This window comes from Tasmannia lanceolata, unplaced genomic scaffold (genome assembly GCF_043159265.1).
Source record: "Tasmannia lanceolata isolate RefF3 unplaced genomic scaffold, GAP_Taslan_0.1 ptg000015l, whole genome shotgun sequence".
NCBI lineage: Eukaryota > Viridiplantae > Streptophyta > Magnoliopsida > Canellales > Winteraceae > Tasmannia > Tasmannia lanceolata.
The window spans coordinates 19,059,492-19,082,884 of NW_027518692.1; the positions used below are offsets into that span (position 1 = coordinate 19,059,492).

Below are 23,393 nucleotides of genomic sequence, written 5' to 3' on the forward strand. Positions count from 1 at the left end.
TAGGTTCAATGGGTACTAACAAGTCACCAGATGGTATGTTAACACTATCACTCCCACTTCTAGATGCAAAATATTAGAAGATAATGTTCACTGCAAATGCGTTAGGATGAGTTTGAAACTCTTAATCAGTTCATAACCTGAATTGGGTGGTGTGTTACTTGCGGTGCACACTTGATGACTGACCTAAGTGAATGTGGAGGTGAGGCCGCTTCCTATGAGAATTTAACGGGTAATTCTCTAGAACATTTATGAGAACCAAGAGGGGAACAAGGCCAAAATGTTCCAATACTGTGAATGAATCACTAAGGAATCGAAGGTAGGGTGTGGGTAACAGGTTAGCCAATTACACCTATGAGGAAAGGTTGAAAGAGTCTAACTCTACCTGTACTCGGTAACGTAATCTGTTTATCCTAAATATCGGTTGAAGTCCAAAAGATACCGGTATGAATCCACTCTATTTTTCTAATGTGCTCAGATGCTTCCGTTTTCAAATTGTAACTGTATTTTGAATCTTGTGGGGGATTGTTGGAAATTTTAAAGAATTTGAAAAGCCAAAAGTGATTTTTGCCTTGTCTTTAAAATTTAGAGGAAAAGATTCAAATTTTGGTTTCCCTCTTATTTCAAAAGCTAGTGACTTTTGAGTGTTTTTTTAAATGAAAAGATTCTTTTTAATGCCCAAAACGGTTTCCATTTTACCCCATTAATTGCTAAATGGTTATGATAATAACACCTATTAAAGTTGTAAAACCGTTTCATCTCCAACGGCCACAAATATGAATGTTGGAAGAGAAACGTTCAAGGCTCTTAATGATGGGTTTTCTCAACATTAATACTCATAAATGGTGGCTCTTTCCAACTGACACTTTGGTGTCTATAAAAAGGAGAAGAGAATACGGTTTGGGTAAAGCTAAGAGTTTTTGGGGTCTACGTTTGGGGTAGCTTTTGCCAACAGAAAAAGAAAGAGGTTTACACAGAAAAAGGGTTATGTTTTCTGGTTTTGCTTCATCTCCTTCTGTTCCTTCTGTGTCTGAGCACAGTTCTAAGGTGGTTCTGGGTGGACCAGTCAGCGAGTGCACGTGGACTGGAGCCAACTTTGGCTGTTTTATCTTGGAGCATCGGTTTGCGGATTCCGGTTGCACCGGTAGAGGGTGGATACGATTCTTAAGGAGAGTGACCAGTGGCACAACTCAGCCTTCTTCTTCTTAATCGGGTTTCCCATAAACGTTTTTCCATAAAAAGAGATAAGTGCAATCTGTTTTCCATATTTTATTTCAATTATGGTTTAATTTACAATACATGAATTTTTGGCTTCGACTTGCACTGTTTTGAGGTCGAGTAACATGTTTTCGTTTCAAGTAACGTGTTTTGGGTTCAACTAAGCCATATATCATTCTTTCATTATTTGTTTATAAGATCTGTAGAAATCTGATCCGTCTATTTTATCCAACAGTCTTAAGAATCATATTTGGGCTTCTTAAGATATGGATTCTTTCCAACAGTTGTTCACGCTCACATTAATCTAGTCTCTTAGTGAAGCTGACTCATCTCACACATTAGTTTCTTCATCAGATGAAACCATCGTACTTCATTGCAATTTACCAAAGAGCGATCGTTTCCCATTCTTAAATTTTCTTTCCTACAAGATAGACATTTTTACAATGATTTGTGGCCCAACCCATGAGTGAAAAAACAACAAAAAATGGATGAAAATTATGACATTGGCTATTTTAGTTCAAGGTCAGTTGATTGCTCTCCATTTTTAATGGAGTCTCAAAGCCTTAATTTTCCTCTTCTTTTTTTAGCCTTTCTCCTTCTGAATTTTCCTCATTAGACAGCTTTGCAGACGTCTTTGTTTGATCTGTTGTACTTCATGTGGCTCTTCACAAGCTGCCCTGCTGCAAGAGCAGACATTAGAGATAACTCTCCCGCAAGAACAGACCCCGCAATAATGGTGGCCAGGAGCCTGGCATTAGCCCCTGGTGATTCTTTGCAAGCACCCTTCACACCAAGCAGATTCAAACAAGCCGATTGAGAAGGGAGTTGGGTCCCTCCTCCAACAGTACCCACTTCAATAGAAGGCATGGTGACAGAGATATGAAGATCCTTCCCATCATTAACAGCTTCCATCATGGTGATACAGTGAGAGCTCTCTATGTTCTGCGCCGGATCCTGACCGGTCGCAAGAAACACCGCAGACACAATATTACTAGCATGAGCATTGAATCCCCCCAATGCTCCGGCCACAGCCGACCCCGCAAGATTCTTAAGCATATTGAGCTCTACCAAAGCAGCCACATTAGTTTTCAACACCTTCTTCACCACCTCCTCTTTAATAATTGCCTCACAAACAACTGATTTCCCACGCCCTTCAATCCAATTCACTGCCGCTGGCTTCTTATCAGAACAGAAATTACCAGAAATGCCAATTACATCCATGTCAGGGAAATCAGTCTGAAGAAAATCCAACACATTTTGCACTCCTTTAGAAACCATATTCATCCCCATAGCATCACCAGTACTGCAAGTAAATCTAATATAGAGATTCTTCCCAGCCATAGAGCATTGAATCCTCTGAAGCCTCGCGAATCTGCTAGATTTGTTAAAGGCGACCGCGATCGTCTCGAAATTGATGGGATCCTCCAAGAAGAACTTCAAATCAGCAGCCCTTTTGGCAGTCCCAAACCTCACAACAGGTGCTCTAGTCATTCCATCCTTCAAAAGCACACTCGTTGCCCCTCCAGAAGCATAAATTGCCTTACAACCCCTATTAGTACTAGCCACTAAGCAACCTTCTGTGGTGGCCATGGGGACTGAGAACTCCATCTCGTCCATCAGAAGTGGGCCCGCGATTCCCACAGGAATCTGAACGTACCCAACGGGCATCTCACAGCACTGGCCTAGAATTGTCTCGTAATCAAAACCCTCCAGAGGAAGTCCTTCGAGGGATCTCTGGGTCGTGATCTGGAGAGCCTCACGGCGAATGGAGGCTGCCCTTTTGCAGTCACCGAGCTTGGATTCTAGCGAGTAAGAAGGAATAGATCCGGACACAACCATGTCTACAATTTCAGCATCCTCACCCGAGATGGGTTCTTGTTTTGGGAGTACAGGAGTAAGAGAAGTAGTAGTGGGGGGAGTAGGAGACGGGCGTTGTTGGATAAAATCTTCTTCTTCGTCCCATGGGTCAGACGAAGAGGAGCGGGAGATGAAGGATACACCAAAAAAGGTGAGGAGGTATATGAAGGAGGCGAGGAGGGAGATTATGGCGACGAGTTCGGAGAAGGTGAGAAGATGGAGAGGGGTGGAGGTTCGGATTTTCTCTCTCCAACGGCCCATAAGGAAGTAAGCAGAGGCGAAGAAGAGAGGGAAGAAGAATTTGTCTGTAAGGCGGAGAGGGACTAGGAGTGCATCAGATGCTTGGATTTTGGTTGGTGAGGAAGGGAAATCTTCCTTTGATTCTGCAGAGAATGGTGTAGAGATTTTCATGGGGGTTTCCATTGCAGAATCTGTTGATTTTAATCTGAAATTCGGAGAGAGAGAGAGAGAGAGAGGCGTAAGAGACCGCTCACCGCCGATGCTGTTCGTTCTTTCTTCCCTATGTCGTATTTATATAGATCTTGGGGTCTTTGGTCTGCTCTTGATCCTTTAAATAATAATACTATACTGTATTTTTTTTGAGACTCGTTCTCAAATGTGGTCTTCTAAGTAGGCTGTAAGAGACTTCGTGGGAGCTTCCTTCACTTGGATGCTGAAGCTCAGTGGGTAGGATAGGTTGCACTCTACCCAAACAAAGTGGGTGTATCAGATCCATTTGATATTATGAGAAGAAGCTTGACTTTGACTAATGGGAGAAGTAAAATGATACATGCACTCCCTTTTCTGTCTTCTCACCTCTATGGGGTAAATGCCTGGAAGTAAAATGACTTATCAGAAGGCGTTGAATCCCCCCCCTCTCCCTAACCTTATCAAGCTTAATCTTGATCATTGCTCCATTTATTTTTTGACATATTTGTGAGATAGAAATTTAATTCAACTGGATCTATTATTTGAGAGTTTCACCTACTCTTATGCCCATGTTTGGCAACCATGAAATCTGGTACAAAACCCGAAAGTAATATTTTATTCAATATTAAATTTCGGTAATTTCGGCTGAAATTTCGGTAATTTTGGTGAAATATTAAAATAAAGAATTTTTGGGTCAAATTTCGGGAATACCGAAATTTCGGCCGAAATTCCGAGGTCGAAATAAATGAGCGTTTCGGTTTTTATGGGTTTTGGTGTCGGTCTCCAGTTAAAACCATGCTTATGACCATAGTTAGCAAAACTCCGCTTTAAACTACGGGTTTTTTTAAAAAAAATGTGTTTTATTGGTGTGCCATTTAAAACTCCGTTTAAAACTTTCACAACGAATAAAACTCTGTATGTTTTAGGCAAACATTTTCAACACGTTTAAAATGCGTTTTAAACACGTTTTTTTGGGCCAAAGTTCCAATTTTACCCCACCATATTTTGTAAATGATAAAATTCTAAACTCATTTTCTTGTGTTTCCAATTTTTTTTACTATATTTTTTGAACCAGTAGTGTATTAAACTCGAATTTTGCCGTTCTGTTTTTTTGGCGAGTTTTGCTAACTGTGTTTATGACTACTCTTTACACCACAAGGTGGTGGCCCAAGTAAGAGAAAGGGGCGAATATATCATTTCCTACGTAGAGGGACCCACAAGCGACAAAAACGGGTCGGGAATTTAATGCCATGCACACCAGGACTAAAGACATACCATGTAAGAGCCTTTGAAAGCAATGACATGTAATTAAGCTTTGGCTCAGTCCCATACTTGAACCTAGATCTTGCATCACATATTAGGGGTGCAACTCTGGGGTTGGATCGCATTGAGGCCAACCCTAGCCCAACCTGAGATAGCAATACCAAAACCCTAACCCGACACAACCCCAGCCTTGAGGGTTGAGGATGATCAACACTACCCCAATCTGCCCCTATATCTCTCAACTCGAACCCAACCCATCTAACCTGAAATCGAATCGGGTTTAGTCGGGTGGGTTCGGTTCACAAAGGGCCAAACAGAAAAAAAACAAAAAGCCATAACCCAATGAAAATCATGATAAAATTAGAGGACGGAAGTTGGGTTCGGGTTGGGTCATGTTGCCAAGGCCTCAACCCTAACCCAACCCGATTAAATTAAATCGAGTTGGTTTTTCCCAACCCTAACCTAACCTGACCCAAGGAAATGCCAACCCAACCCGAGCCAAAATCTGGTTCAACCCGTCAAGTTTGGGTTGAGTCCGTCCCAAGTTGCATCACTATCACATATGAAAATAAGATTGTACATCCACAAATAGAACGATACACATGATTTCGTCTTTACGATGATCAAGAAGGAATATAGGAGGAATTTAAAAGGCAGACGTTGGATCATCAATCAGTGAGCACATTCTGACAAGTTCAAAAGAAGAAGAAGACGAAGAAGATGATAGTTTGGCCTTCAGATTCATCTAATAACACAGGATGACAATACTTAAGGGACTATTTTGTCTCCTTGAGTAGAGAGCTATGGAATAGAATCTGGGATCCAAATCCCAATCTATTAATTTATGGATCTCCAACCCATCATAGAAAAACCCAATCAGGATTTAAATGTCATGAAAATACCTCTCATGAATAGACATGTATGAACGAAATATGTAGGGTACTTTCAAATATAGGCACGCTCCATTTTGATCTAGATGCTCCATCTGATCTTGTGACTACGTATGGGTCATGATGCGAAACAATTTTGGGCCAGAGAGACTATTCGGATCTAGCTGTTGTTCCCAAATCATGTCTATAATGTTTGGATAATTTATCTAGAAGACCGTTTGAGTCCATTGACACCCTCCTGGCTCTCTGATCGGACTATTTCAACTGTCCATACCGTGACCTCTACTGTGAATGGGCCACAATTAAAAGAAAAAAGAGGAGGGAATAATACATAAACACCCTCTCAACTTTCGGACACATTCAACAATAACCCTATGTTTTCATGCGACACCCCTGTAGTTACAATTTGTATATGTTAAACCCCCTCCGTTGACGGACCGAAGACTCAATCTTACCCGGGTTAATATTTTCCAACCCCTATTTGTTTGTCTTCCCTTGAAAATAAAGTCAGTTTGAGGAAGCCTAACTATCTTCCCCCATCTAATCAGGTTATAATGAAACTGAATATGAACTCAGCGAACAACTGAGCTAAACACCATATTTTAATATAAGCCCAAATTGCTAACGTAGAATTGGATGTATAACCAACTTGCAATTTGGGTATACCCAAATGCACTTTGCAACCATGAAATTTTTTTCCATGGAATATTCATTGGCCGAACTGTGAAACCCTAGTTGTAGAGGAAAAAATGAACGTTGAAGTGACTTCTTTTTGGTTTATAAGGATGGGCATTATGGTCATTTCCTCCTTGCATTCCACTCCGTCACGTTAAAAACACCCATTGTAACCACAAGGGTGTCGTTGATGACTTTGAAAACCTAGGGTTACTGTTGAATGTGTTAGAAAGTTGAAGGAGTGTACTTGTATATTTCCCAAAAATTAAAAAAAAAAAACCCTTCAACAAATAGCCAATCCTAACCGTTTGAATCAAGGCCTTGGCCTTCTAGTGAATATTTGTATTCATGCCGAGGACTAGAGGAGGATTCCATTCTTTTCCTTTCCTTTTTAAAAAAAAATACTGAAATCGGTCTTGAGAGTGACACTCCAACCAGAGCATATTACTGATTATTTGGGTACATTTAAAAATTGCATGATTCCATGTGGATTGCCTAATGATGATGATAAAAAATATTATTATTGTAGCATGCTTAAAACATTAGGCTAAAGAATATGGTGCCAGAGCCCAGAGGTCCCCATTTCCCATACGATTGGCATTGTAAAAAATAGACTAGTGATTTATGATTACTTTACAAGAAAAACAACCTGTATTTTGCTTGAACATGATTCATAGGGTGTCAATGGAGCCGGCAATCTGATATAGATCCAAAGGATCCGAACGTTAATGGACGGGATTTGGGCACATTAGCTAGATCCGAACTGTACCCATTAGATCCATATCCTAAGGTCTAAAATTATTTGGAATCATGACCCATGTAGCCACAAAATCAGTTAGAGCATCCTAGGTCAGTAGATCTGAATGGAGATTGCCAATGTGTGAAGACGCCCTACGTATTTTTGTTCATTTATGAGAGATATTATTGTGAATTTAAAAACCTTACTGAAAATGACAAATAATATTTCATTTTCTCACTTTTGGTTTCCATGATGATAACTCTCTCTCTCTCTCTCTCTCTCTCTCTCTCTCTCTCTCTCTCTCTCTCTCAATTAATACCAAGGCTCGGATTTGCTCGCGTGTGTATTGAAGTTTTTCCAGACAGCCCCCTTCCCGACCATGTTAGAATCCACACTCCCACAGGTATTGAAATTCAGCCAGTCGAATATGATTGGAAACCCTCTGCCTGTAAATCCTGCCAAGATTTCAGTCATCCCCCGTCCAGATGCCCCTTGACCCAAAAAGTTCATAAGCAAGTTCAAAAACAAGAGTGGATCCCGAAATCTCAGGTCCATCCCTACAAACCCGATAAAGGAAAAGCTCAAGTCTCAATATCCAAAACCTCCCAAAATCTGGACTCCTTCACCCCTTGTGCTTCTAACAAATTTAGTACTCTTGCTGATGTGGAGGAAGAACACTCTCCCATTATTTCATGTCCACCGGAAAAAGTTAGATCCCCTCAATCTCTGCATAGTAGCTACTCAAATATCCCAATCCCCCGACCCCTGTTCCCTAGAAAATATCCCAGTTGCTGCCGAAACCATTCCCTTAAATCCTAACAATTCGAGTAGATCTCCAAACCCAATCCCAAATCATCTAGACCTTACCAATAGTCCTACCCCAATTAGGGCTGGCAATTTCACCCGAAAAAGCGGGGATCCGCCCCGCCCCGCCCCGTTTGGGGAGGGGATTCCCCGATTTGAGAGGGGAAGGGGAAGGGGAAGGGGAATATAAAAATTCCCCGGTGCGGGGAGGGGAAGGGGAAGGGGATGGAGTTGTCCCCGCCCCGCCCCGCCCCGCCCCGCCCCGACCCGCCCCGCTAATCAGTGCCATTTTTTTTGTAAATTTTTAAGTGTTTTTTTTAAGGAAAACTACTAGAAACTCTGTGGATCGGCTACAAGATTCCCCCAAACATAAACTTAGCTTGTCTTTTCCTTTTAATTAGCTTCTAAGAGCATTTTGGGAACCATAATAACCTTTTCACAGATGTTGAAATAATAAAGACAAGCTGAGAGCCTGAGACGCTGAGCGTATGCAATTATAAAAAAATCGTAGTGCCAACAGAATTTTAGGGTTGGATTGCAGGTTTTGATTTTCAACAAGAAAATTTTAGCTACTAGAAATTTGTTTCATGTCAGCACTAGACTGAATTGCAGTTAAAGAAATAAGTCATTTGTTGATTTTGTTCTCTTCTCCATTCTCATTTCTCATGCTCATCTGGGGGTTAACATGCTATACAGAATGAACTAATGAACATTATTTTGCGTGTGTGAGCGCCCACTTATGGACTTTTTAAGTTCATTGTGACTACTGAAATAGTTACTTTTTGCACATTGGCTGCATGTTAATGAAGGTAATCCTGGTGCTCATTTCCTATTTATCGTTCCATAATTTATGCAGAATATTGCTGAAAGATGAGGTCCTGTTGTTATTTATGTTTGTTGTCTCATCCATGCATTTCTGATTTTGTCCATCTGTTTGTTGATCACATGAATAGAATCATAGCATTCATCACAATATTGTCTGTAATGGACGTAGAAGAAAGAAGCTCTGTTTGCTGGTTTGGTTGGGTTCCAAAGAGGGGGCGGGGCGGGGCGGGGATTTTGTCCCTGAAGGGGAAGGGGATTAGATATTCCCCGCGGGGAGGGGAGGGGGATTCCCCACCATCCCCGCAAAGGGGAAGGGGAAGGGGAGGGGGAAAATTCCCCGCAGAGGGGAAGGGGTAGGGGACCCCAACATCCGGCCCCGACCCGCCCCGTTGCCACCCCTAACCCCAATCCCTGGTAACCAAATCTCTCTGAATTGTTCCATTGGCCCTTCTGATACTATGTCATTGGAGGACCAAATTAGGAACAAACCAAAGATCCCGGAATCAAAATTTCCCCCTGCTCACATTTTTTGCACCTCTGGATCCAATCCCTCTGATCCCCCAGCTCAGTCAAATTCCCCCTCCAAATCGACTCAATCTCTCTTCATTGCTGACTCCAAAAGAGCCACCTTTTCCCAAAAATCCCCCAATGTTTCCCAATGATTTTAGGATCCTGGAACATTAGAGGAATCTGTTCTAACCCAAAGAGAAAGGAGATCACAAACTTTATTCGATCAAAAAATCTCCCAATCTGTTGCCTGCTTGAAACTAAAGCTAAAGCCCATAATCTTGATGAAATCACTGGCAAAATTTGTCAGGGTTGGAAATCTCATGGTAATTATTCATCTGTCATCAAAGGGAGGATTTGGATTCTTTGGGATCCTTCCATTGTAGAAATTAAAATAAAAGAAGAATCCAGCCAACTCATTCACTGTGAGATTCTTTTCCTTCAATCTAAGTTTTTGTTCGATCTAACTGTAGTCTATGCCCACAATTACTATATCTCCCGCAGATCTCTTTGGTCTGATTTGGAAGAAATAGCCTCTAGAATTTCTCGTCCTTGGCTGGTTGCTGGAGATTTTAATGTTGTCCGCTTCCAAAATGAAAGATTGGGAGGGAGCTTGGGATCCATTTCTGAAATGGAAGAGCTTAATAGTTGCATTGCAAATTGCTTTCTAGACGACTTATTCTCCGTTGGTCACAATTATATCAAATAAACAAGTGCAGAGGAAATTTGCAAAGCTCGATCGGGTGTTAGTAAATGATCTCTGGATCACTCAAAATTCTCAATCATTTGCCGAATTCTTAACCGAAGGAATTTCTGACCACTCCAAATTCACGGTCACTCTTTCCCCCTATGTCAGCCTTGGTCCCAAACCTTTCAAATTTATGAACATGTGGCTTCAAGACTTGTCTCTCTACCCGGTTGTTGAAAGAGCCTGGAATATCAAAATTCTCGGAAACCCAATGTATGTGCTTACTAAGAAATTGAGAGAAGTTAGATTGAAAATCAAGGAGTGGAACCATTAGGTGTTTGGGAGGGTTGATAATGTCGTCCCTTTTATTCGAAGAGATTTGGATCACATTCAATCCTTAATTGCTTCAAATCTGGGAAATTCAGATCTCTATCCGGCGGAAGAAAATCAGTGTGCCGATCTCAAATTTGCCATGGATAAAGAAGAGAGTTTCCTCAGGCAAAAATCTCGCATCCAATGGCTGAATCTTGGAGATTCAAATTCCAAATTCTTCTATTCTTCCATTAAGAGCCGTCAGAACCGAAATAATATCAGAGCCATTCTTAGAGCTGATGGTTCTACTGCCTCTGATCCTAAGGAAATAGCCCAAATTTTCATCGAATTTTTCAACAAAACGCTGAACAATGGAAAATCTCAGCAGAAAAGAAGTCCTTCCCCTTGCAGATTCCTATCCACCGAAGATGCAGATAGTCTTTCTATCCCCGTCACCGACGAAGAAATCACCTCTGCAGTTTTTAAAGCAAATGGAGACAAAGCTCCGGGTCCCGATGGCTTCAATGCCTCATTCTTCAAACAATTCTGGTATGTTGTAGGTAAAGATTTCATTAAAGCTATCAAGAACTTCTTCAATCATGGCAAGCTTCTCTCGGAGGTAAATGACACTTTCATCTCTCTCATTCCCAAAGGCCCTGATGCCTCCCTGCCTTCTAAATTTCGTCCGATTTCCCTTTGCAATTTCTCTTACAAAATCATAACTAAAATCCTTGCTGATAGACTAAGAACCAAAATCCATAATCTTATAAACCCCGCCCAATCTGCTTTCATTAAAGGTATAAATATTCATGAAAACATCATATTAACTCACGATATCCTTCATAAATTTCATCTGGAATCCTCCCAACCTTCTATGTGCCTTAAAGTGGATTTAGCCAAAGCCTTTGATAACATTAACAGGGAGGCCCTCCTCTCCTTCATGTCAGCTCAGGGATTTAACAATACCTGGATTCAATGGATCAGAGCTTGTATTGAAAAACCCTCCTTTTCGGTCTTGATTAATGGCACTCCCCAAGGGCATTTCACTTCCTCAAATGGTTTAAGGCAAGGGGAGCCATTATCCCCCCTTCTTTTTACCATAGCTATGGAAATGCTTTCCATCTCTGTTGAAAAGGCTCTCGCAAAAGGAAAAATTACTACGCCATTCCACTTCAAAGATATTTCCATCTCCCATTTACTTTTTGCAGATGATCTCATGTTTTTTCTGAATGGAGATTTAGCTTCAGCAAAGGGTATTCTATATTGCCTAAAATCTTTCTGTAAGATCTCTGGCTTGGAAGCAAATCTTGATAAAAGCGAAGTGTTCTTCTCTGGAACAGGCTCTAGAGTAAAACGAAGAATTTCCGACACTCTCAATATCCAAGAAGGAAAATTTCCAATAAGATATCTGGGGATCCCTCTCTTCACATCAAATCTGAGAATTCAAGATTGTTCGTCGCTCATATCTAAAATCAGAAGAAGGATTTCAGGGTGGAGCACAAAATTTTTAAGTCAAGCGGGTAGAGTGGAACTCATAAAATCAGTTATTAACTCTTTCCAAATCTACTCGTCATTAGCCTTTAATTTACCTAAAGGAGTCATGGCAGAGATTGAAAAAATTTGCAGAGCCTTTATATGGAGTCATGATACAGGTCAAATCAAATACCATTCTAGTGGTTGGGAAGATTTGTGTAGACCAAAGAATGAAAGAGGGATGGGTATCCGAAAATTCTCAGATGTTAACAACGCTCTTCAAATGAAATTGTTCTGGAACACTATCAATAAAGAAGACTCTCTCTGGGCCAAGTGGTTTAAAAGCAAATACCTTAAGGCCAGAAACATTTGGACTATGAAAATGCCAGCTAAGCCTTCGTGGGGTGTTAGAGGTATGATTAAAGCTCGTAATCTTTCTAAACCTTTCATTTGCTACAATGTAGGTAAAGCATAAGAGATCGATCTTTGGAATCAGCCTTAGCACCCCAAAGGCATCCTTTCTTCCCTATTTTCGAGAGCTCGCACTGCATCGTCCCTAGCATCTGCAAATATCCTCTCCCTGATCTTGAGAAGAGATGGTTGGATCAACTCTATGCGCAAAGACTCTCTTAAAGATGAATTCAAGCTTCTCCAACATCTAATCTCAAATGAGGATAATAAAAACTATCCTATCTGGATTCCCTCTACAGACGGAGCTTTTAGCACCAAAAGTGCCTGGAATTCTATTCGAGTCCACAACTCAAATCATCCCTGGACTGATATTGTGTGGTTCAAAGGTCATGTCCCTAAATATGCCATCACATCATTGAAGGCTCTCCTTAATAAGATGAGCACAAAAGATCGAATATTCAGCAGAGGCACCCAATCTGATTCCTCTTGTGTTCTATGTAATTCGTCCACTGAATCAGTGAATCACCTGTTCTTTAAATGCGGGTATTCTGCTTGGGTCTGGAGACAAATTCTTTGGAGAGCTGGGCATCATAGAAACCTAAAGACCTCTCTGCTTGAAGAAGCAAATTGGCTCAAGAAGAAATGTCGTGCGAATTGTTAGTCCTCTATTGTGTTTAAATTATGCTTTTCCAATGCCATTGCAAAAATTTGGAGAGAAAGAAACTCTCGTATCTTTGAAGGTACAAGAAAGCATAATCCCTCATCCTCAAGGACATTTTCTTCGAAGCCAAGCATAAAATCAATTCTCTAAATTTTACTGATACAGATTCTGCAGAAAATACCAAAATAGCATCCTTTTTCGGGTATAGATTAAATCTCCCTCACCCGAGTCAAAACTGGTGTTCTTGGATTCCCCCAGTCTTGATGAACTAAAAATTAATGTGGATACATCTCTGGATGATGATGGAGGAGGTATCGGTGGGTTGATTCGAGACAATTCAGGCACCTGCATTTCTCTTTTCTCGCAAAATGTGAACAAAGAAGAATCTTCGAGCTTGAACTCTATGCTATTGAAAAAGGTATTCAACTGGCTTCTACTCTCTCTGCAAGAAATATCTGGGTGGAATCTGATTCCAAGTTCGCCGTTGATATCTTAAATGGTTCCTTGGCGATCCCATGGAGCAGACAATGAGAATCCGAAGAATTAAATTTGCTCTATGTGCTTTCATCCATCACAAGATAACCCACATCTGGAGGGAGGCGAACTCTGCTGCTGATTACCTCTCAAAGAGGAATTGTCCTATAAAAGGTTGGAATGTGCTCGGTTCGAGATCCACTTATGAGCTTTCCAACATTATTGATGAAGATGGAAAAGGATCCCAATATCTGCGCCTATAACAGTTCCCCCAGGCCTGTTCTTCGTTCTCTTTTGTTGGTTCTCCTTTTGTGTTTATGCTGCCCTTGCGGGCCCCCATTGTAATTCTCATTTATGTTTTTAATATATCTGGTGGGGGTCCTGCCTAACCCCAGCTTGCCAATAAAAATAAAATAAAAATAATACCAAGGTTGCTAGAGCGGGAATCGAAGGCTCCAAGGGAAGAATCCTGCTCAAGGTTGCCAGAGCGGGAATCGAAAGCGGGAATCGAAGGCTCCCAGGGAAGAATCCTGCTCAAGGTTGCCAGAGCGGGAATTGAAAGCGGGAATCGAAGGCTCCCAGGGAAGAATCCTGCTTCCTTGATTAATACAAAGCTCGAATTGTGAACTTAAAGTGTACTGATTGATGGTCCGATTTGAAATGGATCATAACCTAGACTCAGGAAGTATGCTCCGAAAAGTACACTAAAAAAGATCCTAACAACAAGGGATCCAAACGGAGCCTGACCAAGATATATAGCTGGATCCAATTGGAATTGAATTCATTAACATCCCTAATAATTCATGCAAAAAGTAGACAAGGGAACCATGACCTAGCAGCTAATAATTAGGCATTAATCCATCTCCTCGTTCAGTCCCTCTCGCGTCTATCCCTCTCCCACCCACCATCATCATTGGGAAAGCTAATTTTCTAGGAAAAAAATTCATGGTAGCCAAACATGTCCTAAGGTGTCGGCCCTGTTTGAATTGCAAGGAAAATATTTTTGTTGGGAAAAATGTTCTTATGATTTTTTTTCTCTTTCTACCATTTAGAGGGAAATGATATGATTGTGGTTAATTTAGAGGGATGTTATCATAAATTGAAAGTCCCTCTTAAGTTAAAAATGAATAGGTTTAGTTCAAGTCATCTATTTTTAGTGAAAAAGTAAGAAAATTTAGTAATATTTTTCCTTTCCAAACTTGAAAATCCCTGCAATCCAAATGAGGCCTACGGGCACATACCATGAATTTCTTTTCCTGGAATATCAGCTTACCCAATGGTGAGAGGGGCTGGGAGATGGATAGATACGAGAGGGATTGAGTGAGGAGATGGTAAGTAAAGCCTGGAAAACAAGGAAACAAAAAACTCTATCCAAAATATGACCAACTTTTTCCTTATTTTCTAGACACTTCTCACCCTCTACTCATTTGTGCCCTCTCAAGTCTCTCCTTCTCTAACTTGCACGACCCCTCTCTGACCACTGGGAGAAACTAATTCATCATGAAAAAAAATTCATGGTTTCCAAACATGGCCTTAGGGATTATTTTGATGCAGGAAAAAAAATTATTGGAATTTTCTATGGAAAATAAATTTTCTAATGTTTGGTAAACTCATTTTCATGGAAAGTTTGTTAATCCAAAATTGAAAATTTCCCTCTTTACGAGGAAAACTACAAACCTACTACTCGACCCTAGATTTCTTTTCCATGAAATCTTATTTTCCATGAATTTTTCTCAAAATTTCCTTTTCTCTACACAAACACCACTTTAAAGCATGATAAAATATTGGGTGGCCCACCAAGCGATAGAGCACATTCAAACGATGATGTGAAGTACATGAATACATGATGGACCTGTGGACTCCGATCCCGAGGACGAATGGCGAGGGACACGAGATCCCAAGTCGATCCTCTAAGATCTCCACATTGTGAAGGAGAGCTCAACCAAGGAACTCTCGAAATGGTGCCACTCACAGCATGGGTGGCGATATAAATGAGATACCTCTCGATTCAAGGACTAGCCCGGAACCAAGATATACCTATAACAAAGAAGAGTCGAAATTCCAAGGAAGTAGGCCCTGGATCCCATGAAATACTCTGTTACAACGGATAACCAGAGATACAAAAGTCCGTGCCTGATGACGAATGGGGAAGTTGTTAAGCGCCCCCAATTCGCCCAAGTGCAAGCACCTGGTCTCTTATGCCATTTTTAATTAATTTTGAAGAGTTTTGGGCTAAAATCATGTGAAATGGGACGGAGTATCCCCGAGAAAACATCTATCTAAGCATGCATGACCCGGGGATGGGCAAAAGAAAATAAACATCCAAATCCTAACTCACCACATCTAATCCTAACCCATCACATCTCGGAAAGCAGTAACATCTGCACGCACAGCTACAACTAAGCAGATAATCAAGATAAGATGAATAAATGCTACAACTAAGCAGGTGAGAGGACAGATAAGCACAGCAGTAAACTACCAAAGCAATAGAATAAACACACTAGCATGCGAGCCTATGTAAGAGATAATGCTACGAAATTAATAATCAATCTCATGCTAGGAAAGTAAGCAAGCTAACAATAGCACATAAGAAGTCAAAGATAAACACACAATGAGCTAAAAGATACAGGGAAAGAAATGAATCAGAAAATCAACGGTACATGAGGACAAAGAATGCCAGGGAAAAGAAAAGGGAGCGTACGATAGGCTCAGGGAGCGATTCTAATGAATCAAGCTCAGCGATCCTGATCCGCTAAAGATCGGATAAGTCTCACGATCGTCATAGCCTATCGTTGGGCTCAGCGAGGACAATCCCTGTGAAGGGGCCACGCTACGTCGTCGCCCGTCCAAAACCCGATAAAACATCAGAAAAACCGATAAAACCGGAAAACCACGATCAAAATCGGAAATGAAATGAAAGGAAGGCTCCGAGTGACCTGGTAATCATTCATCCTTGCCCATTTTGATTTTTGGTGTGAAAGGTTTGAAAGATTTTTTTGATGCTTGAATGATTTTTTAAATGGTTTAAATGATTTTATTGAAAAGTTTGACTGAACTTGGGACGAGAATTCGAAGCTGCCTACGTACCCTATGGAAAGGGATCAAGCCAACGTAGTTCGAAACAGCATTTCAAAATATGCTTTGAGTGTTTTTTTGGATTTTTGTTATTTGATTTTTAATTATTTTTTATCCCTTTTGATTGAAAGGGGATTTTGGCTGAAGAGGTTGCTGTCCGTCATCGCCTAAACCCGAACAAGTGCTCCCAAAATCGATGGGGATTCCGAAATGCAAAGAGAATCCCAAGGAACGTGTGAAAAGATGAACCCAAAGAAGGGAAGAAATGAATCCCTAACCGTGCAGAAAATAATCATCTCAGAGAGGAAGGAATCCTTAAGCCCTGTAAGAAAGGATGGCCTCCAAGAAGGGAAAATCCCTAAGCACGTGAGAAATGAAGAGATAAGCAAAGAGACATGAAGGGCAAAGGGGTGGCTCAAGAAACATTCCGTCATCGCCTGGAACTCAAATAGGCGCGAGTGAGAAAATGAGCACTACTTTTATTCTTTCAGCTAAAGATGACAGAGATAAGCAGCCATGAGATAGTTCAACTTTGGAATAAGGACGTTCACCCGTTGACTAAGCTTGAAAGAACACATCCCGAAAATAACAAGTAGGCAAAGCATATAGAAAGGAGTGATTCCAAGAAGCATTGGCATTTGTAACACCACAATGATTATCCCTAACCCACCTTGCTCTTTTATCCCAAGTGATTTTTATGAGAATCTCCTATTTCAAGAGCCCGTACAACTTTTACGATGGGTTGAAAGCGAGGGCAATGTAAATTTATGTATCTGCCCAGAGGCCAAGAAACATGAAACGGATGTAGAATGAAAATTCAGCAAAAATGAAAGTATGGTAACAATACCACCAATGTTCTAAGATACACACTGCTCCAACTTGTCTATCAAAAATCGAATGGCAACAAAGACATTATTTTAATTCTTAAGAGGGCTTGCAAGCTGGTTAGAAAGAAAAGACAAGCTGGGGACCACACAATTGCCAAAATATTGTTGGACTGATATTGTTCGCAATTGAATTAATGAGCAATGAAACAAGCCTCCCTTGAAATCAGTCTTACCACATTTTGAGAGTTACTATGCTTCTCATCCTCAATCATTTCTTTGTAAAACGTAGTAATGACCAGGGGGGAAATAATCCCAAAGACTCCTCGTCAATCTCCTCAATAGCAATGAACCCATTTCAATACAAACTAAAGAGAATGTCCAATTTGCCCAATAACCATGATATAAGCAAACAAATTTTGAGCCATTATAATAGGTTAAAGGCCCTGAAAGTACTCTCGATACATCAAGCCACTAGTCACGAAGGTGGGGCATTCTTAGTGAAAGGATTCAAAGGATAAATGGGCTGCTACATGATGAAGGCTTGGTTGCCTATAGTCACACTCAAAACATTGATCCAGATGAGATGGGATGGGAATGCAATGGGATGAGGCTCTAGCTAGAAGCAGAAACTGAGCACATAAAAGATGAAATGGCTGAGGAAACTACTAACATTTGCAAAACTATACCCCTCCACAATAGGGTGAGCTCAACTTGCCTTTTCTAACTCAATAGCTTGAAGGATCATGGGTGCTCCCCTGGGATTGTAATAACCATTGTCATCCCATAAAATGAAGAACATGAGTCAATTCAATGGACGAAAATTATGGCCCCAAATGCCTGCTATGATATGGGGTAGTCCGGACCCATGAATCATTTGACAAGGAAACACAAATTGCAACCATGTACATCATTCTCATGAATTTAGCAAGCAAGCGAATGAACTATCTTCAGGTAAGATATATAATCCTAGATCTGGAAATTGAATGGGGTTCAATTTTATCAAAGTCAAAAAATATTGGCTGTTAAAATTTTCCTAAATAAAAAGGACATTTGCTTCAAAAACCCATAAAGCTATTAAACAAAATCAATGGATATTGAAATTTCTGAGCCAATCCAAGAGAGAGAAAAAAGAATCCAAGCTTTAACAAGAGAAAATTAAGCACCATAGAGAGGAGATAAAGGGGTCAGCCAAATTACCAGAGTAATTCGAGTGAAAGGCCGGTGAGAATCGTGCCTTTTTGCCTTTGCCCTTCCTAGAATTCTTGACAATGCCGCGAAATCTCCGCAACGATCTGAGAGGGAGAGAGAGGTTGATAAAAATCAAAGTGGGTTTGATATGGGTTTGGATTAGGTGAATGGGGCTTCCAGGTTTGGGGCTAGAGAGGATGGTGGTTGAAGCAATGGTGGAAATGGGTATGATAATTTTGGGGAAAACAAGAAGAGGATATGATGGGGATGGTGGTTGGGAGTGGAAATGGGTTAGAATTAGTGGTGAAGATGGCCGGAGGGAAGGTATAGCTAGTGATGGTAGTTTGGGGAAGAAAATAGGGTTTCAATGGAGGCAAAAATGGGAGGGTGATGGTCGGATGTCGGATCGAAGGTAGGGTGGTCGGAACCGGCCGGCTTTGCAGAGATGATGGTGGTGCCAATGGTGGCTGACCTCCAAACCCACAAATCTCCCCCCTCTCTCTCTCTCTCTCTCTGGATTTTCTCTCTGGTTTTTAGATGAAAAGGAAAAAGAGTTTAATGGTGGTTGAGATGTAGGATGATGGTGATGGTGGAGTTGAGGATGGTGGTGGTGGATGACGGTGGTGGTGGAGTTGGTTTAGCTGGTCTCCTTCTCCTTCCTCTCTCTGTTTTGCCCCTTTTTTCTCCCCTTTTCTCTCCCTCCCTCTGCTAAAACAAAATGGGAAAATCCTCCTCCCTTCTCACGAGCTCCCATGGAATTTTATACCTAGGGTTTTTTTTCTCACTCTAATCCTAGTCATCCATTTGTTGCCTTCTCATCTCAGCCATCCATCTCCCTCTTTTAGCCTTAATGCCCTCCTAGAAACCCTAAAACCTAGAATATTCTAGTTGATCTAAGCCCTACACTTCACCTCTTTGATCTAATGGCCTATGCTTGTGGCTTGTAGAGAAAGAAATGCAAGCTTCCAAAAATGCCCTTCTGAGAGGAGGATTTTACACTTTTATCAACATCCCAATTACCCCCTTTTTTTTTTTTCTTTTTTTGCTTTAATGAGCACCCATGCTCGGCTATCCCACCCCTTTTTACAAAGAGAAACATATATTTGCCCTCCCTTTCTTCCATGGACAACCTTTTTTAGCGTACTTTCTACGCTTGAGGGGGCGTGGGAGGGGGGGCTACGCAAGAACAGGGGAAGAGTTAATTATTATATATATATATATATATATATATCTTTATTTAGGGAAACGATATTGACACAACCATATTTTGATATGGGTACCGACTCAGTTCGTCTTTTGCCCTTTAATTAGCTTGCAAGAGCTGTCTTGGGAGATGTAATAACTTCTTAACAGCTCTTTAAACACTAAGACGAAGTGAGTTAGCGCACATCAAAAATATGGTGTGGGGTATCATCAAAACTCGGGGAATCCAAATAGAGGGGCACCCACACCGAAATGCGAGACGCATCCTGGTACATTTTCAATTTTATTGAAAATGCAAGGGAAGGTTGGGACTTGCAAACAGAGGGTACAAATGGGACCTGGTGATTATCTGAGTTTCAAGGGACTTCAAAAATTATTTGAAAATGAGGATATTTCGGGTTCTTTCGATTTCGGGCTCAGTTCTTTGGAAATTTCGGAGATAGGTTTCAGGTGCTTGAAACTTGACTTTGGGCTTGAAATTTGGTTTCGGGACCTGTCCAACTTTGGGACTTTATTCGTTTTCAAAACTTTATTCAGCTTTGAGGAATATGGTCCGGTCAAAATGGGGTGTCTACAGGACCACACACAAAAAACCCTTGTTTTTCTTTTCTCTTCTCCCTACTCTTATTTTTTGACCTTTTTTCAGTACACACGTGAAACTCTTCTCCCTACTCTCTTCCATTAATGCCATTCCCAAGAGACATAAATCTGAGAGTCCTTATGGGCTATCCTCAAGAGACAGCTTTGGACATGTCCTTACTTGATCTGTTTTTTTTCACATGTGTCTCTTGGAAAGCTACCCTGCTGCAAGAAGTAGACATTAAACATGTATAACTCTCTAGGTACCAAGAATGTCTCAAAAAAATTGAAGTAGATGGAAATAGTCCTCGTGATTTTATTATAGGATTACCCAATATATAAATTTAACAAAAACTGTGCTTTATTTTTTCTTCTTAACTAATGCTGATTCTAAAAGATATTGTTGAATTTTTTTTATGGGTTTGATTGAGAGCATTCATGAAACAAGATACCTGCATTCATTCATGTGGATTATGTGCACTTGGACTATGTCTTCCAACTACTAGATGATAGTGGACTCATAAATTGAAATCAGCGATATTGAATTCAGGGGCAGAGCCAGGAATTTACACTTGCAGGGGCCGGACTAACTTACAGTAGTCTGCATTGGTCATTGGAGGGCCATGGCCCCTAAACTAGCTAAGGATGCATGCATGTACATCCATTTACAAAAAAAAGGAGACTTTGCAAGTCATTGTTGGGGGGGGGGGGGCATGGCCCCCTCATGCTATATGTGCCTCCGCCCCTGCTTGAATTACCAGACATGGTAATAGTTTAAACAAAAATATGAGGATTTGAAGTTGCTGGACTGCTCCCAACTATAGCTGTGATTGCAAATAACTGAATCAGCCAAATGGAAGTCCAGGCAAAATCAGATGCTGCTCCTCAAGAAGAAAAAAATACAGAGGATCCCTGGCCTATCCTACTTATCTATTAATGGCAACAGAGAATAAACATCTTGATATGATGCTTGGCAATTCAGTTCTTGTTGGAAATTTTAAAGAATTTGAAAAGCCAAAAGTGATTTTTGCCTTGTCTTTAAAATTTAGAGGAAAAGATTCAAATTTTGGTTTCCCTCTTATTTCAAAAGCTAGTGACTTTTGAGTGCTTTTTTAAATGAAAAGATTCTTTTTAATGCCCAAAACGGTTTCCATTTTACCCCATTAATTGCTAAATGGTTATGATAATAACACCTTTTAAAGTTGCAAAACCGTTTCATCTCCACCGGTCACAAATATGAATGTTGGAAGAGAAACATTCAAGGCTCTTAATGGTGGCTTTTCTCAACATTAATACCCATAAATGGTGGCTCTTTCCAACTGACACTTTGGTGTCTATAAAAAGGAGAAGAGAATACGGTTTGGGTAAGGCTAAGAGTTTTTGGGGTCTACGTTTGGGGTGGCTTTTGCCAACAGAAAAAGGGTTATGTTTTCTGGTTTTGCTTCATCTCCTTCAGTTCCTTCCGTGTCTGAGCACAGTTCTAAGGTGGTTTTGGGTGGACCAGTCAGCGAGTGTACGTGGACTGGAGCCAACTTTAGATGTTTTATCTTGGAGCATCGGTTCGCGGATCCCGGTTGCACCGGTAGGGGGCGGATACGATTCTTAAGGAGAGTGACCAGTGGCACGACTCAGCCTTCTTCTTCTTAATCGGGTTTCCCATAAACGTTTTTCCATAAAAAGAGATAAGTGCAATCTGTTTTCCATGTTTTATTTCAATTATGGTTTAATTTACAATACATGGATTTTTGGCTTCGACTTGTACTGTTTTGAGGTCGAGTAACATGTTTTCGTTTCAAGTAACGTGTTTTCGGTTCAACTAAGCCATATATCATTCTTTAATTATTTGTTTATAAGATCTGTATAAATATGATCCGTCTATTTTATCCAACAGTCTTAAAAATCATATTTGGGCTTCTTAAGATATGGATTCTATCCAACAAACTTAAGAATCGTAGTATTTCAGATTTACTACTTCTCTTATAAGGGTCAAACTTGTTATTGATCTATGATCTATGGCTTTATAAAAAAAAACCCAATTTTGGTGCAAAAAAAGTCAAAAGATATGTTCAGATTTCTGAAAAGAAAATAGAACATTTTAATGATTTTTAGCCTCATGTTGTGATGTTGATTGTTGATCCGTTTATGTTTGCTCTTTAAAACATGAAAAGTTTTATAATTTACTTCAATTACAGTTTTGGAATTTTACATGCTTAGTTGAAACTCGTATGATGTTTTTTTTCATCATTTAGTTAAAACTCTTTTGATGTTTGGAACTAAATGGATCATATGGATGGGGTTTAGGAAACACCTTGTTTTTAAATTGGTGTAAAAACCCATCTCTTATTTGGTTTGGCAAATTAAAAGGTTGAGTACCTTAGCACTCAATATTGTTATTGGCACCCAAACTAGTAGATTATACTTGTTTGGCTTTGATGATGGATTTCCTTATTGTATCTTTATACAATTGCCTCAACATGTTAAATTTCTGTTTTAAGAAATTTTATTGGTTTGTTGATAAAAGAAAAGGGAATTCATGGTTGATCATCATATGGGCTTGATATTTGGACCATTTGTGGTGGATCATAAAATTAGTAGCCTATGTTTTGATATCAACACCCATTTACCTAGTTAAATGTTTTGACACTTGTTTGTTTTGATAATGGTACATGGTTAGAAAATGATGCTTGTCAAGTGTTTTCTAAAACGCCTTTAAGAGATAAGCTTGTCTTGTTGAATGCTTGTAAATGAATCTAATGGCAATATAAGTAATGATTCATTTTCAATAAGAAAAAATCTGCATTACTTGAATGGGAATGCTATATAGTTCATACACTATTAAAGTTTAAAGTTCTTGTTCTTGTTAAGGAACTTGGTGTATTGCCGTCATGTATTGGAAATGATGTTTTATATGTACTATGGCATGGGAACTCTAAGAGCCAAATTGGGTTTGGCATTACCCTACTAGTTTATTCCATCTAAAGAAGAATTGATGAAATTCATCAATATAATGCATGTTGAAATGTCATTCTAATTTTTCGTATTTTTTTTTGGAAAATAAGTAGATTTGGCATATTGGAACAAAATTTGAACAATATATGCATTATGTGCCTATTATATACATATTCTGCAGGTTGCAGAAAGTAAGTCCATAAGAATACTTATATAAAGATTGGATAATTGAATGTAATTGCGTATGAGTATCGTATGGACATGACTCTAAATTCTTGAATGGGAGGCTAACCATAATTTTTGGAGTATGGCGGCTTAAAATGTAAATGCCATGTACTCACTTAGGGTT

At 40.1% G+C, this 23,393-nt stretch overlaps 1 protein-coding gene across 1 annotated transcript; it reads right to left on the reverse strand.

Moving 5' to 3' along the window:
• Positions 1-1,594: 1,594 nt before the first annotated feature.
• LOC143845427 (3-hydroxy-3-methylglutaryl-coenzyme A reductase 1-like) lies at positions 1,595-3,775 on the reverse strand. The gene has a single exon (XM_077353760.1). It carries the CDS (start codon positions 3,493-3,495, stop codon positions 1,828-1,830), a length of 1,668 nt encoding a protein of 555 aa, XP_077209875.1. The 5' UTR covers positions 3,496-3,775; the 3' UTR covers positions 1,595-1,827.
• Positions 3,776-23,393: the final 19,618 nt, after the last annotated feature.

Coding starts and splice junctions, on each gene's coding strand:
- LOC143845427 (XM_077353760.1), bottom strand. CDS start 3,495: ATGGAAACCCCCATGAAAATCTCTACACCATTCTCTGCAGAATCAAAG.